Source organism: Dermacentor albipictus, chromosome 3 (assembly GCF_038994185.2).
Source record: "Dermacentor albipictus isolate Rhodes 1998 colony chromosome 3, USDA_Dalb.pri_finalv2, whole genome shotgun sequence".
Lineage (NCBI taxonomy): Eukaryota > Metazoa > Arthropoda > Arachnida > Ixodida > Ixodidae > Dermacentor > Dermacentor albipictus.
In genome coordinates this window covers 41,979,960-42,006,121 of record NC_091823.1, presented here as the reverse complement: position 1 = coordinate 42,006,121, position 26,162 = coordinate 41,979,960, and the positions used below count along the sequence as shown (strand labels likewise).

At 46.7% G+C, this 26,162-nt stretch overlaps 1 protein-coding gene across 1 annotated transcript; it reads right to left on the bottom strand.

Annotated features, from left to right (window-relative positions):
* Positions 1-7,644: 7,644 nt before the first annotated feature.
* On the bottom strand, positions 7,645-24,904 carry LOC135902612 (uncharacterized). Its single transcript, XM_065432806.2, has 2 exons — positions 24,577-24,904; positions 7,645-8,649 (listed from the first exon to the last, which is right to left on the bottom strand). Exons 1-2 carry the CDS (start codon positions 24,796-24,798, stop codon positions 8,461-8,463), a joined length of 411 nt encoding a protein of 136 aa, XP_065288878.1. The 5' UTR covers positions 24,799-24,904; the 3' UTR covers positions 7,645-8,460.
* Between the last annotated feature and the right edge of the window lie 1,258 nt (positions 24,905-26,162).

Sequence of the window (26,162 nt, the reverse complement as noted above, 5' to 3'; positions counted from 1 at the left end):
GCAAAGAAGGCGGCGCGCTTCCTCCCCGCTTTTCTCCTTTGCGCACAAAGACTGAGCCACAATCATCAGCTCGCCCATGCTGACCCCCCTTGCGCTTTCACTCTCACATACAGCATACCGCGCGTGGTCGCGATGTTATCGCCCTTGGACTTTATTTAGACGGGACATAAGGATGACGGTGACGGCAGGAATGCGCCTGAAGTTTAAATATAACTGCTATCGCAACAATATTAGAAGAGTATCCGGCAAATGAAGCGTCCCGTGGCCCATTACTTTCAGCATAACAAGTAACAAAATGGAACTTTCATCATGCAGCAATTCGCTGCGCCGCAACAATGTCTTTTTTTTTCTGTGGTGAGGTTGGGGGCGCCGAAATGAACTAACGCAAAGGAAAGCATGTTGGCTACAATCGAATGCCTACTTTGGGCACCAAGTGTGGCTACCGAAGGAATATTGAAGAAAACGTGACACGCTTGGTCCACAGAGAACCATATGCATACTGCTCGGTATTATGCACCGGTGAGACAAAATTTTACCGGGAGGTTGCGCTCAAGCGAACACGTTGCAATCTGTCGAGTCCCCGCAGTGCTGGCAGCGAGCGACTATGCATTGTTTCTTTTTCTCGTCTGCTAGCCAGAAAGCGTCCAAAACTCTGCCAGGCGAAAATCCAGTCGGTCAGATAAAAACAAACGCACATAGAAGTGTGCCGCGTGGTGGTCGATGCAGCGCGAGAAAAACGCATGCGCTCTGGCTGGATTGGCAGCCACGGGTAGCGAGAACCAAAAAGAAAGGAAAGAAAGAGAGACTCAATGTGTCCTCGCGAATAAAAGTCCAAGTATAAAAATAAATCTAAAGCATGAGTTTAGAAACGTCAATGCGCCTTTCGCATCAGAAGGTTATGAAAACCTTATACGCACAAAGTTTCGGAATTGAAATCCAAGTGCTCCGTAGATTCCGGGGCCTTGCGTGAAACCGGCTTCTTGCGTGAACGGTAGGTAAACGCTGAGAGCAAACTATGTGAAATATGTTCTTATAGTGTTTGTATAACTAATGGGAGTGTAATAGAACGAAGCCTCAGTGCAGCGATCGCGCAGATTCGCAGCGACCGACTGCGCGTCTGCATGCTTGTCCGCGCACTGTTTCGCTTTCTCCGCGCGCGCGTTTTCACACCGTGCCATGAGCTTTAGGCCGCAGAATATGAGCATTTGACAGTATACAAGCAACCATTGTTGCGTGGGCGCTATCAGAGCTGTTCAAAAATAATTTCATTCTAGAGACTTCGACACCTACGGGGACTGTGATGTGCCGTCACGACGATTCAATCTTTTTTTTATTCTAAATTATTTAACCTTTCAATACTGTTTCTCGAGTTGCGTCGTACTGTATGTTTATCGGTGTTCTCAGTGCGCAATTTCCCGCTGCTCCTTTTTTGTAACCCAGTGCATTAATTCATAACAGAAATATGACCATATGACATGCTTTTTTTAAATGTGCTTCTTACCGCTGCCTTTCCACTCCACTGAACTTGCCAGTATCTATAGCATCGACAAGTTCATAGACCAAACCGTCATGACATTAGTCGGGCAGCGGACTCGGGCGAGCGTCTCAGTGCACGTTTTCAGAACATCGCAGACCGGGCAGAATCTTCCTCGCGTCTGTGCTTGCTGCATACCCGAGTTGTAGCCAATGACTGTTTGCCGGTTTTATGTTTCGGGAGCCAAGCTTCACGCAGCTTCTTGTCCTGCGGCTACGTGTGAATAAGGCTGACACCGGCCTCCCTTACGTGCGTCCGGCGCTGCGGCACCGAGCAGTAGCCTACCATGTTGCGCGCCTTCAAAGGCAGCCACTACCTATTGTAGTGCTTTCAAGCGTTGTAAAGGAGACACTCGAAGCGGGAAAATTTCGCCACTAAATGAGGACCACAGCGTACGAGGGAATTAAACTCGTTTTCAGCTCGCTTCGGCGCGCCCGAAGCAGCCGACGCGGCCGCTATGTCCACGTGATCCCTCCTAGCACGTCACGCCGACGGTGGCGCCAGCTTTTCCAGTGGTGGAGCTCGAGGCCAACATGTTCAAGGTGTAAAGAACGCTGTCGCCAACAGTTAGCAGACCGAAATTGGTGTCAGATCGGTCTAGTGTTAATGAGCCTAAACGCCATGAGTTCCTGAGTCTGCCCCGTCGTTGTCTCCGCATATCCGTTGCTGATGTCAGGACAGGGAGGGGACGTGTGGTGAACTGGCACTAATGAGCCCCACTGCACAACCCCCTGCCCTCTTCTTGGGGGCAATTAGCCCTTGCGCGAAGCCTTTTACGGAGGGCATCAATGATGCTGACCTCACGCGGAAACAGAACCCGCGGTAAAAGGCTGCGCACGTGCTCCAACTGCTTCGTAAAGGAAACACACTTGATTGAGAAAAGATCAAGCGTTATACCATTATTTTCTAACGTCCGCCTTCCCCATCCTTTTCAGTCAAGCCTAGCAAAATTTACCGCACCTCAGTGAACCTGGTGAGAGCAAAAGAAAGACTTCAGTTTGCGCAGTATGGTTCAGACAGATTCCGATGACACTGTTTTCCGCCACAACGTCGTGAGGCACGTGCTCTGATGAAAAAAAAAAATACTGAGTACTTCCCGAATGTCTGCCCATGTAAGCGAAGCTTTCTATAGTTTTGGAGAACAGTGCATTGAAATGCAGCACATATGATATGTACAACGCACAGGCCCCTTTATTACCAGAATATGACGTGTCCCAGGTTCCTGGTCATCTCTTAATGTTGCTCTTGTTCCGCGGCTCTTCGGATTTTCCCTGGGGCCTCCATTCACAGCTGAGAGAACGGCTCTTCTGCAGTCTCTTGTATATGCGTCTGGTGACGTCAGTTGCCGTTTTATGATTGATTAGTGCTTAAGTGTGCCTTTTCCCGGCAATTTGCGAAACGCTGCTGGTGTTGCTTATGCCGAAAGACCCCGTGCTGATGATTTCCACCCATTTAAATTACTTCATTCTATGCGCATACGTCCTAAATGACGCTGGTGAATAAGAATACATGCAGCGCACAATATTTAGTCGAGCGCCACAGTCGACAGGGGCTGATTAGGCATTCATGGGCGTTAAGAGGGGAGAAACATTATTAGATACTGGGGTTTTACCTGTCAAAACCATAATCTCATTAGTAGTCACACTGTAGCGGGGGAATCTGGAATAATTTTACCACCTGGAATTCTTTAACGTACACCTAAATCTCAGTGCACATATGCAGAGGCCGTGGCCGCTATCGAACCCTCAACCTCGAGTTCAGCAGCGCAACGATATAGCCACTGCGCTACCGCGGTGGGTACGGGTGCAGAATATGTGTTCCGAATTGGGTGCTGTACGAGCCGATTCAGTACTATATGACGTCAGTGTGCCCTTGCGCTGTCAATGGGCGCCTTGCGCTGGAGTTCCGTGGTATAGTAGCGGCGCCTAGTGGCGGCGAGAAACGTTATCTGGGTAGTACCAGCTTGGGTAGTATTGAGCCGTGGTTGTGGCAAAGCACGTTCTTAGCCTGAGTTCTGCGTCGATTCGCACTTTTTTCTGCCCTGTTGCGAGTACAAAAAGGCTCGTCACTCCCCACAGACCACGCCGACCACGCTCCGAGCTGGCCGCAGCCTGAACTAGCTCAGCCTCGAAAAAGCATCACAGTCGTTACTGCTGCGTCGTGGGCTGCCATGAACAAGGCCTGAATCCCAACATCAGATGCTACCGTGTTCCTTCGAAGTCTCACGAAGCGGAGCGTCGGGCGCGCTGGATAACTGCAGTTCTTCGTGCTGGGTAAGTGAAACTTCGCGCCATGCTGGTTGCTTCGCCTGTCCTGAAGCTTGCTTGATTATCTGCGTTGCTAAAATTCGGTCTTTTACACCTATAGTCCCGACGGCAAACCGTGTGAACCAGCGCCGAACACCAGAAACGAGCAGCGCATAAGCTTGCGCTGCAGCGCGATTCACACATACGTTACTGCGAGCTCATATGCATTGCATCAGTTATTTATCAGTTGCTAAAGGGATGGATGGCCGCTACTACAGTGCAGGCATAACTACTTGTCTAGCGGCATGGAGTCAACAAAGATTGCAGGAGGCCCGCCGTTTTTCGGCATGTCGAAAGACCGCTGCCGTCACGGTGTCGTCCTGCGCTCGAGCAGTTCCGTACACATGATGTCTGCTTATCGCTGCTGTTAATTCACTTGTAGCAAGCATTTCCTCGCGTTTGTGCGCCTGAATGTAGCATCGTGCAAACCTTGCATGAAATTCGAATTCGTACGCGACTCGCTTCACTTGCGATTGACACCGCGCTAAAACTTCACTGCTTATTTCTTGAACGGCGTCACGTATTCGGCGTTGCATAATTTCTTGCCTTTACGCAGCGTGCCACCCCTGAAAAAATTATGTGTTCAAGTAATTTGCAGCATACACACTTGAGTGGAATTGGCCGATAGTTTCCAATACGTTGCCTTTCACCAGACTTGTGAACCGGAAACACTTTTGCGACTAGCCAGTCATCTGGGACCCGTTTTTGTTTTAGCGATGAATGAAAAGTGATCTCTAGATAGTGGGCTACCCATTCCGCACATCTGCGCAGAAAGGCATTGGGTATGCCGTCTGGACCAACTGATTTCTTATCGTTAATTTTAAGCAAAAGAGCTACAATGCCTTCACGCGAAACTTGAATATTAGGCATTGATGATGTGTACGGGGATTCTAGTGAGAGGGGTGAAAAACCATCTGCAGAAATGTCAGTAAAGACAGATTGAAAAAACTCATTGAGGCATATTGCCATACGCGAGTTGTCCGACACAAGTTCGCCACTAGCGACAATGTCACTTGGACGTTCGTTGTTATGCGTCAAATGGTGCCAAAAACGGTGCGGTTCGTGCTTCATAAAATTAGGTAATGTCACGTCATAGTAATTTGTTTTAGCAGCAGCCATATTTTTGCGCAACATAGAGCTTAGCGCCGACATATTATTACGATTTTTTTTTTACTTCTTGTCTCACGGTTAATTTTCCGCTTTAAATGTATAATTTCGCGGGTTATCCACGGGTTCTGTTTATTTATTTTCTTCATCAGAGTTGGTACAAATATGTTGACGCAGTTAGAAGTTCGAAGACGCCAAAAGCGGGAGTAATGCATAGAAAGTTTCCAATAAAATTTCTTGCATTGTCATTACATTATTAGCGATTCCAGAGCAGCAGTACGCAATTTTGCGAAAGGTCGGGTCTCGGCTCCCGTAAAACACATAATAGACACAAACCAACACCCACGACCAATCCACATCATTTGGGCACCAGCACACTCCTCCCTACCCGGCAACGATGCCGCCCACACCACCGCTCGAGGACTCGCCAACCGAGCACCCGGACGGCTCACGCTAGGATCAGGGAGGGATCGCATGGTCAGTTACCAGGAAATAACTCAGCACTACAGGTTAGCCAGGACAGTGTACCCGCCAGCACACAAATCGCTTAACAAGCGACAAGAAGTAGCTTGGAGACGACTTCAGACGAACACCTACCCCAACCCCGTAGCCTATCACTACTACTACCCGGACCAATACCCTAATACATGTAAGCATTGTCAGCAAAAAGCGGATCTATTCCATATTATGTGGTCGTGCCCAGCCGAAAATCATACAAATCACGAAATAAGTAATACTGAGCAGTGGGAGGCCGTGTTGCTCAGCTCCGACCCTGACCTGCAGGCCAAGGTCATCGAGAGAGCTGAAGAAGCCGCCCGGGCCCAGGGGCTCGTGGCTGCCTAACAACAAGGTCATCCGTCAATACCTTGTTTTCAAATAAAGTCTTTACTCACTCACTCTTGCAGTATGGGAGCCATGCTGCCTGAAATTGAATCTACGTTCTTGTGCCCGACAGCAGAACGCGATAGTGGCTCGTCTTGAAATGTACTCACCACAGACAATTCCACCTCGTAGAGCCTATGCCTATAATATTAATTGCCTCAAGCGATTATGACTGAAAACTCGCTCATTCCATATAGTTCCAAAGTCAGAAACAGGTTATGCTGGCGCACGACCCTGGCTGTCTGAATGTAAGCCAATTTCCATCTCCACACCGCTCACAGCACCTCAGGTTGCGAAGTCCATCGGTTCGTTCATCCCATTACGACATCAACCTTTACAGACCCGTGTCGAGGTTCGGCCCAGCACCATTTCCACTTTACCACGTGCGGTAGGCATTTCTTTTTCTTTTAGCCCACGCGGCAACGAACCGCGTGTTCCCTACCGAAGGGACGCTTTCCCAGTGGACATAGATCACATTTCTATTTGCCCAATGCTCGCACCCGGTCTCAGCATGGCAAAAATGCACGGACGTGAGGCGCGGCGCGCTGAGTTACTTCCCACACTCAGCTACGCAACCGGTATATTCGGCACATCTCACTATACTGCACAGAACCAAAGCACCTGGGACTCCCGCACGAACTATTGCGGGATGCGAGCGGAGCATCACCCCGCATTCAGGTGGATGGCACAGAGCACTCGAGAGGCACGTGGAGTGTTGCTGCGAGATGTGGGCTTATGCGTATGGACATCAAGATCTAAGCGAGGGCTAATGAGTGCGCCGTTTGCTATAACCTATCTCGCTTGGAAGCAGGCAGCGGGACGGTGTTTGCAAAGACACAGCACGTGTCCAGTAATGCTGCCGGCAAGCGGCCTGGATTGTATCTAAACACCTGCGGAAGCCAGGTAAATGCACTAACGCGAAAAATAAGTTAAAGCCAGCGCTCTCTGTAGGGGTCTGTTCGCATGTCTCACTGGGAGTGCATGGGGGCGGAGGGGGAGTGATACTTGAGCTTATTACCATAGCATGAGCTTATTACCCGAACAAATTATGAGTCATCGAATCATCGCCAGATGAATCATGCCTGAAGACAATTAGCATATTGTCTTCATGTGAGCCACCGAAGACTCCAGGGACCTCGTTTAAGTCTTCAGAATCAGGTATGAAGTGCATCTGGAAGTCATTGTGCTCATCTAAGGGGCTCACTATCCGCTGACTCTGTCCATGTTGTGGTCCTACCAATAGTTTACATGTATTTGCTAAAATTTATTTTCATTTTTATTTGCATATGTACCATAGAACAAGAAAAAGTCGACACTCAACGCTCTATCCACTGTTACAATTTTAGTGATATTGTCACTTGTTTTAGCTACTTCTGTGCGTGTTTAGTGAGTAATGTTTCTATTTAGCGATCGCCTGCGACGTTGGGAAAGTTTCGTAGGCAATAAGTTGTAGTTTTCTACATATCCACCCACCACCAGTGCATGCGTTATCTGCTAATCCGCTATCTATAGGCTATTAATCAAAAATATAAACTTTTACCACCTCTGTAGCTTTCACATTAATTCGATTGTATGTACCTGCCATTTATGACCAACATTACATGTATGCAAAGTGAAATTTAGTTGCAGTTGGCTTTTTAAGAGACGTGCACTGGCATTCAACACTATATACACACGAGAGTGCGCAGGTCATGCCCTGACATGGAGGAAGACGCCAATTCTCACTGGCCCGCGCCAGTGGAAGCGTTCACTCCAAGCGCTGTTGTAGTGTGAGACAAGAGCTCGTGCTAACGAAGGAATAAACACTCCGAGGTATTGCGTAGACATGAATGAATTCTTTATGAAAACGAACCATGGACGCCAGACCAACCACGAAGTAAAAAAAAAAAATAGAAAAGAAAAACCAAAACGCACACAGATGATCCGAAAATGTCCGAGAAAACCACTGTCACGTTAACAATCAACAGTCAAGGGCACGTCGCAGGATGTGCATATAGTCAGCTAAGGGAAAAAAATAGGTTATTGTTTAGATTCAGGGCTAGAAGAGTTGAATCGGATCATGCCGCTAGTTCACGTGAAGCTATTTGGCCATGCACTCGCCCGTCCAAGCGAGGGCCCTGCTTGTATACTTCTCTCTTCAAAGCGTAAATTCTTAGGCTCTTCTTAAGCTTAGCTTAGCTTAGGCTTTAAAAGCCTCTTCAAAGCCAAACACGTGAACCTCCGACAGCCGAGGAGACTGCGCGAGTTATGTTCATTAAAAGAAAAAAAAAGAGAAGAGGAAGTTGTAAAAAAAAATGTAAAGGGAAGGATACGAGAGGAGTTGAAAAACTACGGCATGGTTAGGCACCATGAACACGTGAACAACTAACAGCAAGGCGACTTTTGGAGTGATGTGTTTCAGTAGTAATGAAAAAGAGGGAAAAAAACACAGGCAAGGGTAGGAGAAAAGAAAAGCGAAGAGGCACAGTCTCTAGCGATCGCTGCGGAATCTGCAACACCGACACGACGATGGATTGTTTCGATTAGCGTGCTAGTCGATGTGCGGCTTCTTGCGCATGTGCACGCCGAAGTAGGCTGCGATCCAGTCCAAGCCTCTATGCAGTCCTTCAACCATGACTGCGAGCGGCTTGGCTAGCTGCTTCGGTTGGTGGGAGACGCCGGCTGCAGCGCGGCTTCGATCAGCGTCAGGTTCCCCGCGGCCATGACAGCAAGCTCCGATTCCTCCTGTTCGGGCCACGCGGTTCCGTTGTTGTTCCGCAGTTCCCGTTCCGCGGTTCCATTGTTCTCGCTGTACGCCGGAGCCGTCACAGGCTGCGGCACCTGCCAAGGGGCATCGAGGATATCGCGGTCAACTGGCGCACAATCTGCACGATAGTTGTTGTACAGGTGTCCACCATTGACGCGCACACTCACAAAACGCAGACGTGCAGGCGCGTTCGCACGCACCCCGCCCCCGCGAGCAGAGGTGCACGGGTTCGCAGAGAAAAGTGAATTGAGCCTGTTTCAAACGCAGAAACTGGAATCTACGACTGCAAGTTAGGCAACACTGTAAAGTAGTTTACACCCTAAAAAGTGAAAAAGGGTGTAAATGTGTCTATACCTCACACCCTGAGGGTGTCCGTTATATAGATAACACCCTAAGGGTGTGAGTTATAGACACATTTACAACCTTTTTCACTTTTTAGGGTGTAAATTATTTTACAGTGAAGTCTGAACTGATTTGTTTTCAACGATGCTGAAAAGGAACGGGGTAAGAGGACGCAGCGCTTTCCCGAGGTAAGAACGTTTATTTCAACGCCAGAGCCAGGCATATAGATAGAAAATTATACAGGGACTAATTTTCCATTTAAACTCTGGTGCCCATAGGAATAAATTTGCTGTTGATCAGTGGTAACACTAACACTAAAAGTGATTTAAGTAGAAGTTTGCTGCGATCAGTTGAGATCGAAAATGTTATAATTGGCTCCTACTGATCGTATTCGCAGCCGGCTGAGCGGTTCCATCCAGACAAATAGGGTATGTGCGTCACCAAAATTCAATATATTCGGTTGTGTGTGTTCGCACATATGAAAGATGGAGTGAGCGCAACATAATTATATGTGGAAGCATTACTCGTGGTTACCAAAATCATCATCATCATGATATCGATGCCCACTGCTGGGCGAAGGCCTCTCCCAGCGAGCTCCAAACACTCCTGTCTCACGCCAGCTGATTCTTATCTTACACCTACAAATTTCCTAATTTCTTCATACTATTTAGTTACCTACTGTCTCGACTACGCTTCCCTTCCGTTGACACCCACTATGTAATAGACCACCGGTTATCTGTCCTACGCATTGAAATGTCCTGCCCAGCTCCATTTTCCCCCTTCTAATGTCACCTACCATATCGGCCACCCCCGCTCGCTTAAACCCTCGCCAGTGTCTTTCTCTCTCTCAGCTTTACGCACAGACATTTTTCATTGCGTTGCGCGTTGCGTGGTTGCGTGAAGCTTCTCTGTTAGTAAAGTGTCTAGGACAAAACCAAACACTAGACTAAAGCTGGCTGCACCTAAACCGCGGCGTCTATCTCCCAAGTGCATTCTACAGGCACGGCCATGAGCCCTACGTACCTCAGGCTTACAGTGTATGAGAAAGTGTCTAGAGCTGGATCTGCAGCAAACTGGTCGGAAATGGCCCGCTGTTTCGAATTCAGAGATGCTTTTCAATTCGGGCATATTGCGTGGGTGTAATTTCGCTCACGCCGTGGCACTTGAGCAACACATTCCGACATCCCTCCCATTCTCCCATATTACTCCCCCCCCCCTCTCTCTTACTTGCATCGCTTTCTTTGTTTTACTTTCTGTCCATACTTGTTCAAGGTGAGCGTATGTTTTTGTATGTAAGATAGGTATGGCGTGGTAAGGTAAGGTGGGTATGTATAGGTAGCTTCGACTAACGTGCTGCCATCATGTAAGAGCTGAACGTTAGTTGGAGGCTGCTTAACCAACAAGCGCATGGCCTTCGTCTGACTTAAAGAACAGTTGCGAGCGAGCTCCGGTGTAAGGCGTCCGGACAGGAACTTCACACTGCTGGAGTGAAAGCGTTGACTTGACACTGACGTGCCAGCGATTTCCTTTCGATTGTAACACGCACAAGCTAGCACGAAAAAACAAAGAAACCAAACTTGTTGACAATGGTCTCCTTGGCTTTAGAAGCTGAATAAGGCTGAACAGGCCCTGACGTTTGCGACCACTCATTGCTTTTCCGTGTAGCATGCGTAAACGTGTACAGACGTAAAGCAAAACAGCAACCCGTTGTCAACAGCCCTCGCGTGGCGTTAGGCACCAAACTGAACCGGCGCCAACGTTTGCGACTCTGCGAATCGATCCAAGATATCTCTCACTGCGGCAACAAGAAATGAAAATACAAAGAAAGGGGTCGTGTCTCCAAGCATAAAAGCGCTGAACGTCGACGGCGAAGGACCATAAAAAGCTGCCTCAGCGACTACACCTTAGCTCCTCCCATAGACAGAATACCCGTGGTGAACAGGAAATAAAAGTAATAATAAAAATAATAATGAAAGGAGAACATATATATGGGGTCTGGTTCCCACGCCAGCGCGTCCAATACGAAAACCAAGTTACGGGTGCTCGCTTCCGCCCACATTTTTACTAGCGAGGGCATTGAACGGCTTGCAGTTGCCGCCACCGCTATCTTCGTTCTGCTAACAGCGGCGAAGAAGACTGAGCAGGTAGGGGTGTAACGAGGGCGCGGAGACCCCCGGGAATGGCGGTGGCGGTTGGAGTGATGATGTCGCTACAGGCTGGGCTAAACTGACAGATCTGGTCGGTAATCCCTCCGCCTGAGCGTCTCTTTCCGCTTCACAAATATATATGTAGCCATGAGTCGATCAATCCTGTCTTTCGCAGAAATGCGAGAAGAGTGAGCGATAATTCTGTACACGTTATCCGCGGTACTTCCGCCGGGAAACTAACTTTTCCTCACGTTCTTGACGAAGCCCTCTTCCTCTCATGCAGCTCAGAAGCCTCTTCATTTCCAGGACACAACGGCTTGTTGGACCGGATCAAGTGCTCTTTGTCGCCCATTTCGTTACACTCCAAGCAAGATCGAGAATCAGAATGTACGACTTCAATTGTCCGTGCAGGAGTGTAGACCGATCTTGTTACTCTGTATGCAGGAGAATCGTTCCAAGTGCAGCTGATGCGGCATTTCTCCTTAGGGAGATGGTATGTCAGCGGTGCTATCGCTGCTGTCTGGCTTTAAGGCGTTTGGTTGGCAAGAGTGTCTCCTCTTTTGTAGCCACTGTGACACTACCAGCACAGTCTACAGAGGACTAATGGCCAACAGCAATTGCCTGCCATTTAGGCTTCATTCAAAAGGGGCGATTGCGGCATAACGTTCGCGTACCGTGCATTCGGTGCTCGTTGAAAGATCCAAGGCGGGCAATGTTATTGCGTAAACCGCCTTTTAAACGGCGTTTCTATTGGATTATTGTGTTGCCTAACGATGTTAAGCCCCATTATTCCGCAGGACTTGTTTGTGACAGCCATAAATTTCTGGGAGCGGGATTGAATCCCGGCCGCGGCGACCACACTTCGATGCCGGCGAAATGCATAAACGCGCGCGCCCAGTACACTGTGCGCACGTTAAGGACATGTAGGTGGTCGAAATTAAGCCGGAGTCCCCCACTATGGCGTGCCTCATGGTCAAATCGGGGTTCTGGCGCACGTAAAACCCCCGAATTCATCCATTCGAATTTCCCGGAGATGACCTACTCCCCACTCCTCTTTCCACCCTTTCAGCTTTTAGTTGAGCAACATGGAGCAACTTACTATGGAAGGATAAGTCTGCGGGCAAAAACCTTAATCCCGCAATTCGCCAAAGAACTTTCTCTGGTGGTTGATTTGCCCTTGAAACGAGACTGCTTTCAACACGTGTAAAGCGGGTTAAAAAGCAAATTTGATGATACTTTTACGGTGTTTTATGTGCCAAGATTAGCCTGCTTATTTTGCATGTCTTCAAAATGCTCTGAGTACCCGCTCGCACGTGCTGCGAATGGTTTGCGGGAAATTGCGCGATCATTGGAGGAACTACGCTGTCAACCATGCGGATGCGTTTACTAGTGGAACAGCTTAAAAGATATCATAGTCTACGAGTATTGCAATCCTGTCGGACGCGTGACGTAGCAGTTAGCGCGATCTTTAATACGCCCCGAACAGTGGCGGACTGATCCCACTCAAGGCACAGATCAACCTCAACATTATTACCCACAAGCGATGAAGAACTTCATTTGATGATGATCATGTGCACACGATGAAGAAGTGCCTAATAAACGCGTTCAATATCAAGGAGCCATTTGTTTACTTATTTTCGATCTTACTCACTTCTCCTCAGAACTATATTAGCGTCACCCAGTACCTTTTACTGCTGAATGCGAAGCAGTAAACATTCAATGCTAAAATTTAGAGTGGGGACTGACCATTTATGCCCATGCCATATGTAAAGAGAGAGAGAGAGAGAATGAGAGGGCAGCTGGTCGGGGTCTGAGTACTCAGTAATTGATGGACAGGAATTGACAGGACGGGTTCTGAAAAACCGCTTCTCTGCTTTTCTATATATGCTCGTTAGCCTTGCCGTAAAGCAGTAGAGCGGTCACAGCGAAAGAATAACGGCTCCACTCATGACCTGTGTTTCAGAAAAGAAAGAAAGAAAGAACGAAAGCAACATAACTGTACCTGTCAGATTAGGCTCGTTTAGGGGATTCTAAATCCCTGTACAGTAATATACCCGACTTCGCACTTCACTACTCAATCCCCGCGAAAGTTAAAAGTTCGAAGGTTGTCTGGGGAGCAGAGTTGAACGGACGAAGGGCTCCTTAGAGTATCGTTTAAACGTCGACACCAATCGGTGCACTTTATACGCTCGTGCGCTCGGCAGTATGTATGTATATTGTCGGAGAGCGACAGGATTCAACCGCGCCGTAACTCCGCGTCTCCATTCCTTCCATAGCTCTCGAGTGTTTCATAAAATCCATTCGCCACTGCCCCTAAAGTTCCTTTTAACTGCCCGCTGTTCCTGCGCACCCTCTTTCGGCCTGCTGGAAAAGCCGAGCTCTCGATCTTACGTCATGTCGAGAAGAAGCCTCGCTGGGCAACGCCTGCACACATATAGCACACGAAACGTCGCAATGAGAGACGATGTCAAAAAACTTTCCGATAAGTCGCCGACCGGTGAAGTTAACGAGTCGAGTCAGGCATGCTGAAATCAAATGTGAGCGCAGGCCGCATTGCTGTTGCTCGTCGAAACGTTTTTCGGGAGGAGAAAGTACTGTAGTGTGACGAAACTACTCTACTGCTCGTGCGTGAAGCCGTTAAAGTCAGCCTGAGTGCGATAAGCAAGGGGATGAAAGGAGCCTACCATTGAGAAATGGCATGATCAAAGGTTCAACGCTTTATCTGCGGGCTTTTGTGCTGGCCCGAAGGCATGAAGTTTCTTGCAAAAAATTCACCATAGGGAATTGAGGTGCTAGCGTCTATGGGAGCCGTGAGTAGGGCGGTTCAGCCAGCACGGGAATGAAGAACAGCATATGAATTTAGCTAAACGTGGTCCTTCTCGCTTGAAACGGATTTGTGACTTTGTAAATTAATCACTTCTAATAAAGTATTACGTTGCATTTGCAACAATTCGCAATGATTAAGCATTTGGGCAGATACTAATTGCCTTGATGTGTTTAGGCAACCATATGCTCTTGGAAACTTGGAAAGATAAATCGTGCTAATAAACCGTACTATATAAAATCACAAGAACGTTTTAAGCCACCAACATGAATATTAAACAAACACATATGCTAACCATCGTGCTCGTGCCATCAAAACGATTGCAGCGGCAGATTTCCATCAAGTAATTCCTATACGAAACTCTATGCAAACAAAGTTTACATTTGCAGCAATACAGGCCTCCCTATTCGCCGCGAGATTGAGCTACAGGTGACAGCACCGTTGCGGCGTTATTGTAGATAGGCGGTTGGGGGAACGCATTGAAATGTGCGCTCTGGACGAGTTCGCCCAATAATATGGTAATAAAACGCACTGAACTCAGTGAACTGATTATATAATGTGCTCCCATGAAGCGCAAACTGCAATTCAACGGGAGACAGACGCTCAGCCAAACAATTTGTGTTTCGGCACTTTCTAGGGACTTGTGCATTTTTCACTGGCGTTCCGTATCCTGCGCTAAAATTGTTGTGCAACTTAATTATTACCGCAGTATATGTGAGTCTTGCGCCGGTTCTAAAAAAGGCAGCATCCTTGTATAACGAATTTACAGCGGCAAGATAATGCGCACTTTACTTCACCGATTTGAAAGCATGTCTCCCCGTTTTTCTTTTTTCTTTTTCTTTTTAGTTTGTTGCAAAACACAACAAGTTAATGAGTTCACTTAAACAAGCTAGGCTGCTGTGAGTTGCAGCATGTTAGCAGAATAACCAGGTTGCTTCAGACGAGGAGTTCCATCCCAGTAACGCTAAAAGCGTGTAATTTAAGCAGAAGGCTACCCTTGCATGGTTACGTGCGAAAATTGTAATTATTTAAGAGGCTAAAATAATTACGTTGCTTTATTTCAGCTAATAATGGCCGCTGTTTCCCGTCCAGCTAAGAACTCCAGAATTAAGAGCTAGAAGTAATTCTAGTGACCACCTTTCACTTCACGTACTCCTCTCTAGTGCGGTCTATGACCACCGAGACAAACTTAAATTCATTTTTATCTTCATAAAAGTGGGCAATACGACCAGTTGGAAACGTTTCCTACACTGAGAGCATAATTCCATATTTCGGGTACTATTAACATACTACCGATAAAGAAACTATTTAAATCATGCGCCGACATCGAACTTTTTAGAACCCTGTTTCTAGAAAACTATCAGCTTGAGTAGACACCATACGAACTATGAAAAAATTGAATAGTTAAGTCTAGATAACGTACAAATTATTGCTTATAGAAATTAACATCACTAATACCAGAACTCTTGAACGAATACCGCAATATACTGACCTTTTTGCAGAAGAGAATCTCCCCAATACAATTTAAGAAGCAAGTTAAGGCAATATTACTTTCTGACGGCTAGGTTTGTGCAGTGTGATGAATTATAGATATCATTTTGGTGCAGGATTTGTGTTTATCAGAAATATGATACATGTGCGACATTGTTTGTTAGTTCTCCATTTTATTCTCCGCATTTCGATGGGGGCGAATTGCAATAACACCTCTGTACTTAGATTTATCTGCACGTTAAAGAACCCCAGGCGATCATAATCAATCCGGAGTCCTCCACTACGACGTGCCTCACAATCAGACCCTGGTTTTTGTTTGTAAAACCCAGAAATTTGTTTCCTTTCATTATTCCTTTTTATTCTTTTGAAGTGTGGGAAAGAATAATTGTTGTAATTGCACTGATGTATGCACCTCATTGGGATCATATGATGTGTAACAATATGAAAATGATCGCACTACTGCGCCTGTTGTCTCGGTGGTGTAGCCTAGTCAGGCACATTCCAGGCCTTTTCCTATGCCTCCTAAGACAATCTCTATAAATTATTTTGAATGAATGAATGAATGAATGAATGAATGAATGAATGAATGAATGAACTGTGTTATAACGTATTTTGTCTACAGGGCCTGCTGTCATGCATGATGTTCACTAATACCATGTTCTAGCATTCCTTTTGTAGCAGTGAGTCCAAACACAAAAGCCCACCAGTTAAACTGCGAAGCAAAATACGCGAGACCTCGTGGCATCAGAATCACATACTAAAGAAATGCATCAGGCCACCAGTACCCACTAAATGACCGTTATGCAATTATTGCAATTATTTTGATGCTGTTATTGTAATACAAGTTCTGTGACGCGAGAATGACTGCTTGCTTACAATATTTTCTTTAAATGCTGAGTGATATTCAAGCCACCTTGTTGATTTTGCGTGGTAGCACGGAGATTGCGGCATTCACGTGTCCCTGCAAACACTTGTTTTCTTTAAAACGAGAGGAAACGCTTTCTGTTGTTTACTCAAAACACGAAGCGACCATAAAAATGGTATAATTACTGCGAACGGAGAGTGCGACGGTCACACATCACGCGCCCGGCATCGGCACTCACTGATTTAGGACGACAGCGAAAGGCAAAACGCTTCTGTCCGTGGTCAAAAAAATGCGGACCAGCTTTTACGGGACGTGCCAGAACCAAGCAAGAAATGGTCTTAGCAGATCTGCAAGTCGTACGCGCACATGTGAACACGTAAGGCGTAGCAGACGACGTGGGGCGCAAATCGCACTAACCGTAGTTCAGCCTGTGACCGCCAGGTGCCGACTCTGCTCGATCTCGTGGCCCATAGTGCCCCCTAATTTATGAGCATACTGAATAAGTTTGGAGAAACCAAAGCAACACCTAGGCTGCGGACGACATTGAAGTAGGCAACTCCCAATGAATCTAAGCCAATGTTTTCTTTTTGCCATGCACCTATATAAACCTAAGTGTGCTTACTTGAACCACTTTGCACGCATGCATTCTAATCGAAATTGGTATACGATAACCGTGATCGGTAATCGAACCCTGCAACATCGTGCTCAACTGCATAACTATAAAGCTGAGTGGATTGCCAAGGATTAACGGTTTAGAAGTTTGGCGTATAGTAAACACGGACACAAGCGTAACGTAAAAGACAAATACAAATGCCCGCTATCATATATAGGGTGCCCCAGCAAACGGTATACAGCCAAACTGTTGAACTAAACTAAAAGGATTAAAAACATACCATGCAAGATATGATCTAAAGCCCTGCAGTGTTCGCTCGTCCGGCCTCAAACAACCGACTCCGTAAATATTAGGATTGTATCTTGAACCCTGTTTTCAAAACTTTCTTTCTTTCTTTCTTTTGAACAGCTAGCTACGACACACGGTATAGTGGGCGTTTGTGTGCGTGGCCATTTTTCATTCTTTGGCAGCGTTGTTTGCGCACAGCTTTTCAAACAATGAATCCCTGCAGACTTATGCTACTTTATTTATAAACAGTGTTAGTTATATGTCAAATGATTCATTACCGTAAAAGTAGTGGTTCGTCCTCTGTCTGGTAACGTAGCATAATTATTTATGCTACGTCACTTTATTTATAAACGTTCACTTTAGCAGCATGTACTTGTTAGGTTACAGTCTCAAATGATTCATTACCATAAAAGTGATTGTTCGCCCTCTGTCTGGCAACGTAGCATAATTATTTTGCTTTTGTTGACGCTTCTAATCAAGTCAGGTAAGCATAATGAGCTTACATATCCTTATAGTGCTGACTGTGAAACAGCGCGCTCCGCGGTTTATGTGCATGCCTGTGAGCAGTGCTTGACAAAATCTTTGCACCAGGGTATTCCAAAAGCATGTGGAGGCAAAATCGGCTGCGTGAAGTATTCATATGCACAGCTGCAGCCATCTCTGCTTAAGTCGCTACCGCGTATAATAAATAAAATTCAGTGTCAAGAATCAAGAAGAGGAAAACCTAAAAAAGTCGAGTGAAAAAAAAAGTAAAATGTGTTGCTATCTTTGCTGTCTTCATATATTCAAATCTCAGTCCGAGAGAGGTTTCAACGGCCCGGCCTTGCGTAACAGACGACTTGTTTAATTTTTCTTTGTTTTTGAAATGTTTATGCTAGATACCTTCAGTCACTGTTTACGCCAGATGGAGCTTCAGTATTCCTTACGTATACTCAAGGCGGGACCCATTCAGAGGTTCCACTAAGAAGTGCTGGCTGGGGACGATTCAGGGCTATATCGAGTAAGCCTCTGAAACTCCTTTAATGTGCTCTTCTTTATAGAGGTTTTTTGCAGCGTATACATTTTATGCGGGTTGTTGAACTCCATGCAACTTAATGTACAGGTGCATCACCTATGAGTGCTCTTTCCTTCATTATTCATATTCGCAAATGCTCCTTTGATGTGTACGCAGGGCCCAGCTATTCTGGCAACGAGTTTCGTAAGCAAAATAATCTAGCTGAACGAAAATGTCATTTCCGCAAAGCAAAGAGTGCACCACTTGAAATGAGCAGATACGAAAGGCACCGTGGTGTCTAATACTTTCTTGCGAAGCGATGTCCTGGTGTTTTTTTTTTTTTTGCACATTGGGTTTACTTTATTTCTTTATTGTTGCTCTTGCAAATGCTGAAATATTTCTGGATGCACTAGGAAAGCTTTACTTAAAGAAGACGTCAGCTGGCGCACTTCATTTGTCTAAGTGCGCGACATAAAAAAAATATCCAGTCGCATTATGGCACTCAGTTTAGTTTATTTGTCCTATGTTAGTCTCGTATAAACGACGTAGGTGCTCCAAGCATCAGACATAGAGCGGCTGTTGCTTCCGCGCTTGCCAGATTATTTTTCTTCTTCTTCAGGGTTCCAAGGCCTGGGATGTGAGTGGCTCTGTAGCTAACACACTTGCATGTTTTATACCGTACTTGTCGCTAAACTGCGCGTTACGGTAATTGGGGCCTCCGTTATGTAGCTCCACTAGCGATTTCTAACAGTCAAGAAATTGCAACACGTATCTCTAATTAACGAGACTGTTACCGGGACCACTTGCTTTGCCCTCTAGCCACGTGTCATGTCAACGGCGTGCTTTGGTGGCAGGTCGCGTACGAAAGTGCTACTTGACCTTATTGACCTTAATTGACCTTGACCTTAATTGCGAGATTAGACCTGGTCAAGAAAGGGCGCTGACCAGGTCGAACCTCGCAATTTATGAGTGCGAATGTTTCTAGCCTTGGCTGCAGCAAGACATTGCAAACACTTTTCTCGGAAGGAATTCCGGCGGAAGCCATGTGATGGTGAAAGTCGACGTCAACGCGATTAGCGTAGAAGCAACGCAGCGGCACACCGTATCGACAACGCCAACACGCGTCATGGACGAGGCGCGTATGCAGCCTGGCTCCTCCATCGCGCTTCCAGCTGGACACGCTGCGCCATCTAGCGGCGGTGCCGTGAAGTCTGCGGATGGCGCGTATGTAAATATATATTCAGACAGGTTTGTCTGAATATACAGGGTGCAAAAAATGTCCCGAAGCCGGGTGAATTCATGATTAAAAATAGGTTTACTCTGGTTTAACATACAAGATTAAGACAAAAGGGTATGGACGTTTCGCCACCTGCGCAGATGGCATCTTCAGTATTAAGCGACACAAGGGAGGGGAAGTCCACTCTACTCGTCCCACACGTCCTTGTAAACGTCCGGCATGGCGCCACGGTTGGTGTCGCACGCCGATTCGTCAAGACGGATGAACCACGATTCCTGGTGTTTCTTTGCCTCGCGTTTGCCCTCGGTCCAGTGTCGACGCATTCTCAAGATCGAATTTATGCCCTGTCATCCAGCACTGTCTGACAAGTTCGGTCTTAGAACGCGTTGCGTGGCAGGCTTTGTCAACGTCTCCTTTGTCTTCTTTCAGTCTCGTTCACCCTTTTCTGCCTGTTTCGCCAGTGTAAGTTGCGTCACAATCCCCGCATCGGACTTCGTAGATGACCCCGCTCTTATCGCCCGCATGCAGGGTTGGTATTTTGGTTTCATAAACACATTCCCCCAAGCTTTATGGGGGTTTTTGAACGGTTTGCCCAACGGACGCATGGCTTTCCGAAAAGTATGTGACACAGCATGATCATAGGGAGTAGATACAATAGAGGCTGCCCTCACTCGCGACTCATTTCCCCTTCTCCTCCGCATTCACTTTTGGGAATCGTTAATAAACGCCGTGGGATAATGGCGCCATTGCAATGCATCAAATACGTTTTCCACTTCTTGTAGCCGCAACTGCTTGCTCGAGCACAATGCATCACAACGTGATATAAGAAAGCTCTTACAGCGGCGCATTTTTGTTCGGTCGGGCGATGTGAGTTAAAGTCTAAACAATTATCGGTGTCACACTGCTTATGGCACGCTGCCGTTTCCGCAATGCCATCATGCACCGGCTCAGCGCACAAGCACATCCAGAAAAGGCAAGACATTTTTTCTCTTTGTTTCGCACGTGAGCTGAATGGCGTGGTGAACGCTGGTCAACGCCGCGTGGAAAGCAACGAGGTTTGCCCCTTTTCGAAATTACAAAAGTGCCATCCACTCACCTACAACACATTTTTACCCGAACGGGTAGTGAGTTCAGCACCTGTGTTTCGACGTGCTGCATCAGTAGGTTTGCCACGATAACGGGAACAGGACGTCCTTGTCGGGAGCGGAGATCGTAATTTTCTTGCAGTTTTGCTTGAACCAAAGTTGCCGCTCGACTGTCTGCTCGAGGCACTTTGCGTGTAATCGCGGGCTTCTTTCACGCTCGGAAAAACACTTTTGTGTAGCGCCTATAGACCACCAGAAAGCTGTATCAGGAGTTTTTCTTCTTGCTGTGCAAATTTCTCATTGATACTTTAATCTAAATATAATATTTGAGAAGTTGATAAATAATTAAGGCTAATTATCTAATTATGTGATGTAATCATGTAATAATCCAAGTATCTCCAAGCGACAGCAAACAACATTACCTTGCTTCTATCCAGCAGTGTGGTATTTGCATATTTTTAAGGTTTGGATAAAGTTACGTGGGGCACCCTGTATGTGCCGCGGTTGCGATTGTTCTCAAAACCGAAAAAACAATATTTATTGCTTTTATTGCTTTTTGCATTTGTGCTTTATTGCTTTTTGCATCCTGTCGTATGCATGTAAACGCTGCTTATGAGGCGAAGCATTGAAAGTGATAGCAAGGTTTGACGCCACGCTTGAGTTCCTGTATGCATCATGCTGTGGTACGCACACATGTGCTCGGCAGCAACGCTAAGGTGTGTGCGCCCAACGCTCGTGCCCACAGCGCAAAACAGACCGCTGTTCTGGCTCCTGTGCAGAGCCGACTGAGAGGAGTGGGACGGCGCGGCTTCGTCGTTTTTAGAACGAAACCGCACTGCGCATCTCTGGAAACCTTCTGACCAGCCACGCGCGGGCAACGCGTGCGCCGTAGATACCAGCACAGCACACGATGGCGGCGATGGCACCCTGCAGCATGCCTCGGGTGTCCGTATAATTGCTATCGCAATCAAACACGCATGCGAGAGAGTGGGTGCTCTATAATGTCGCGCTGCGTTCTTTGCCTCGCTGTCATCGCCTTCTTAACATCCATGCTTACCGGCGATCGGCGAAGATCGCGCTTAATTGCATTGGTCGGCAGCCTCGTGATGCATGGCGTTCCGAACGACCGTGCCTATCTTAAGTATATAGATTACAACGTTGACGAGACAGTCCCTATGAAATCAATTTAAGCTTGCCTTCCGAGTATTGCAAAATACTACTCTCTCTCACATTTATTCGTGTAGACCTCGCCTTTGCATTTATACCAGCTTGTGTAGATGTTTCTTGCACGGAAGCTGCGGATTTTAGCCGAAATTACACCGGGAGGAATTTCGCGAAGACGCCTCGGATTCGCGCCGGCGGGTGACCCGAGGCCTGGGCCCTGGCTCGATTAACTTGCTGCTTCGCCCGCGGTGAAATAAAATTGAATACATTAAAAGGAATGATTTCAAACATTTGCAGGGATAAGCAAACTGATCCCGTTTAGGCTTTGAGTATTTCTCGATTCTGCATTCTAGGCACTTCATGTAAAGCATGGCTTAGCTCTCTCTTTTTAGAACTCTTCGAATACATCAATTGGCTCCGCACACTGGTGCCGCCTTTTAATATTATGTGGCGCTCAAACGAGCACTTAACGACTACACGGTGCAGTTTGCTTCCGAATGTATTCACATTGGAAAACTTTGCCGAGCGCTGATAGCGCCGGCAAACGAGCTAATAGAAAATATTCGCCCTTGATACTTGAACGAAAATCAATACCTTCCAGGGGAATACGTATATTTTGACAAACGTCCCCAAGCTACGCTCCCACTCGGTTTCTGAGCACTTAAATTGCCGTCCTAGAAACAATGGTTTTATTCTCGTGGAACTATAGGTCCACGTATCGGTGCCACCTTCCAGCGAGTCGAGGCCTTCAGAGGACCCAGATAAGCATCACTCGTGGAATCCCTGAAAAAAATTCACGCAGAAACTCCTCTGGTTGGTATTTAAGTATGCGTAAGCATTGTGCAACTTCCTCATCTCCTCATTGTTATGAAATTTGATCCAACCAGTAAAAACCCTTATGAACTCTCATCGGTCGTTCCTTTATGTTCGATAGCGACCATGATAAGGCAGATTTAATTAAGATAGAGTTCATACGGCACTCGAACCAACGGCCAGTGTTGTTAATTAGGATGAAGTTAATTAGGCACCGATAATTAGGATGTAGTTAATTAGGGTGCTTGGACCTTCTACTTTTCGTGGGAGTCAGACCCATGACCTTTGGTATTAGTTTGGGTAAATTAAAGAAGCTGTTGCAAAAGCAAAATTACATTTGCTGAGTGGGGTATGCAATGCTCTATTGTTCGTACGGATGCTTGTTTTGAGCTTGTCCTTTCTTGAAAAGTATGAAGTTGTGCGTGTTGTATGGGTGATCTCAATGAAAATATGCGCGGTTCGCTTCCCTTTGCTAAGCGCATGTAGCCTCTGCTTTACGTGGGTACGAACTATAGCATTTTTTTGCTTGCTTAAGGGGGTATGAACCACTCATTGTCTTATGTGACGGACAAATTTCTCGTTGGGTACGCGCTGAAATGCTTATGCATATAAAGCAGCGTTATGTATGCGCAGCGGTGTCTCGGCACTCGGCATACAATGTGATAATTTATCTCGCTGTCTAGAGTTAGAAAACCAGATACGCGATCGCGGCACGCCGCACGGGCTTTACACACTTGATTTCTCTCTCCAGCGATCTCCAGTAGACTGCAAGTACAGCTCGTTACCCCTTGCTGAACAAATATCAACTCGAAATGCTTGCGTTGCGCGTACAGACGAGGGCAATATACATAGATGGCATGGTACATGAGCACACAGATATGGTGCTAACCACGTGAATTTAGTGCACTCTATGGTTCTCGTCTGTATGCGCTACACTATGATTCCAAGGTTACATACCAACCAGACCGCATTGTAACACTCTAGTGGACTTCATTTTATCTTCGACGGGCCCTGTCATTCACGAACTTAGATCATGCTTGCCATAGCAGTCAATCAAGGTTAAGAAAGAGGATTGCCAGAGGTAAGGTGACGCGTATCATACGGGGATATCTGAATGCATACGGCCATCTACAACGCAGGTGCATTTACAATGAGGGCCTGCTCCATCATTATGTGTCGGAATTTCAATATTTATTTACATTTTCGCGTTAGTTCCACTCACCTGATTGAGTATACGTTAGCGAGCATTCTAATTGTAAGGACCGTTATGACCACGTGTCATGGTGACATACTGTATACAAGTCATCCTGAAATGTGACGGCTTGTATTGTGAAACGAACTACTACCCGACTCGATGGCTCTGCTGCTGAGTACGAGGTCGTGGTTCAAATTCCTACCGCGGCGCACATATTCGTCTGAGGGCAGATTGCAAGGACACTGCACTACTAGCACTTAAATTCTGATTTAGGATAGAACATAGTCTTTTACAAACAAACCAGACCCAAGTAGACAATGTAAAAGTGCATAACGTCGTGATGAACTGGGAGGTGCTAACTTCACAGGGGCGCCGCCACGTGTTCTCTATGTTTGCAACCTTTCTGTCTTACCCAGTCGTTTCTCCCGATAAGTGCATTCGCTTTGCTTTTGCATTACAGTAATATAACTAGCACTGTTGAAATCAATATTTGCCTCAAGATTCTTGTCGGAAATTAGGTTTGTTCACATGAAGTTGTAAAGCACTGTCGATGGAGCGTTCTAGGACGAGAACTATAAAAAAAAGCATTTCGTGTTAGCCGGGATAGAAGTGAATGGAATGTCGTCAAAGGAGGCGAGCTACTCTGACCGCAGCAGACACTATCTTCCGTTGCTTCCCGCAGCACCAACTGAAATCTGATACTCCAGGGTCCACCGCCTCCTCGACTGCCACGACAGCTCTTTCCAGAGATCCCCGCTTCCTTTCTTTCGTCTGTCCCTCCACGCCGGTCTTGAACGCATCCTTCGCGCGTTGAAGACGCAGTCTTCAATGCGTGATCTAAGCGCCACGCTTGTCTATTTGGCAGTGCCAAACCCCGGTGAGGCGCCTCTAGAGAAAGGTGTACGTGGTGTTCGCGTGGCAGCCAGTGTTAGCTGTAGCTCACCGCTGTTGGCTGGCCGGCGCGCAGGTACCGGGCCGTCATGGTCACGATGAAAATGAGGAAGAGAGCGAGGATGACGAGAGACATGAGTGCCCCCGAGAGCCCCCCGCTGCTGGAGGCAAAGGCGGGACCCGGCAGTTCTTCGACGGCGGCAGGATCCCGCGCTGGCGCCACCGGCACACCAGCCGACGCCCTCGCGTCTGCGCCATGCCGCGCCGCACTCATGGTCGCGAGAGGCCGGCATCAAGGGCATGCCCTCGCCGCGGTCGTCTTCGCTGGCGCTGCCTTGCTCGACAAGCACACGGATGGATGGTGACGATGACGATGCGCGTTTGCGGTGCGTACCCACTGAGGGGCTGATGATGATGATGATGTCCTTGATGAGTTTGGCGCTTACCCACTCGCGGGGACTGGCCAAGAGTCGGGCAGACTTTGCTTATGTGTTCAGAAAATGGAGGTGAAAATCTAAAATTTTGTTACATGAATTTAGGCGAGGGAAAATCGAAACGGTTCAGTAGATTGTCATGCTACGTAGAGGAAAAAAAATAATTTTCTATAATATATCAATGAGGCAATAGAGGAGGAATGAATAGAATAATACGGTCATCAATGAAATCAACTGAGGGGCATGTGTCGAGAATCGGTGTGCAGCATGTAGTTTAAAACCACATTCACATTCTAAGAGGAGAAACAAGATATATATATATAGAAAATAAGGGAAAAAGCAAAATTACTACACGAGTGAGCAGCCACGCTAACTGAACCACAATTATGAAAGATGTAATATCGAACAATAGATTAAAGACTGCAATAATAAATTATTTGGACAATACATTTTAGTGAAATGAAAAGTCAACAAAGAGCACGAGTAACTGCACAAAAATAGCATGATAATCGCCTCACCTCACCAAATAAATCAAACAGAGCACAAGGACATCTCTGTGGCTATATCCTAGTGTTGAAGCCCAGATGATACTATTACCGGAATGTTAAATCTTAATCTAATATGACTAAGCAAATCTTCGAGTAACCTTGACTTCAGTCGGCGCTGTTGAGGTATTGCAAATGAGATATGTGACAAAAAAGACAAGAACCATGCCGCAAAAGCGCTGTCATTTATTGAAAACGTCTTTTTGGTTTTCAAGTGGTGTGGCGCGAGGTGATGATGATGCTGATTATAGTGAAAACATTCTTTGTTGGCTTTAAGAACGTTTGCCTACCCCTTTTGATTGGTTGCTTCTTTTCCATGGCGCTTACCTACTACGGGGTTTGGTCGGAAACCGGCTGTTAAAGACAGAAGGGGTGATAACGTTTAGCTCCTCAACTGCCGAGGACAATCACGACCTACGTTGCACTAGCTTGTAATTTCGATACACCAGTAAATATTGCACAATATCTTTCGCAATATTTTTTCAGCATGAGCAGCAATGGCGCTATATTGCCGCATGTAGGTAGTGGGTCGAGGGCAAGAGGGGCCCGATGGCAACAAATGCGTGATCGTCGCGACTGATTATTTAACACGCTATGCTCAGACGCAAGCTCAGCATAGCGTGCCACAGTTCCAGCGGTAGCACATCGGCGGAAGTGAG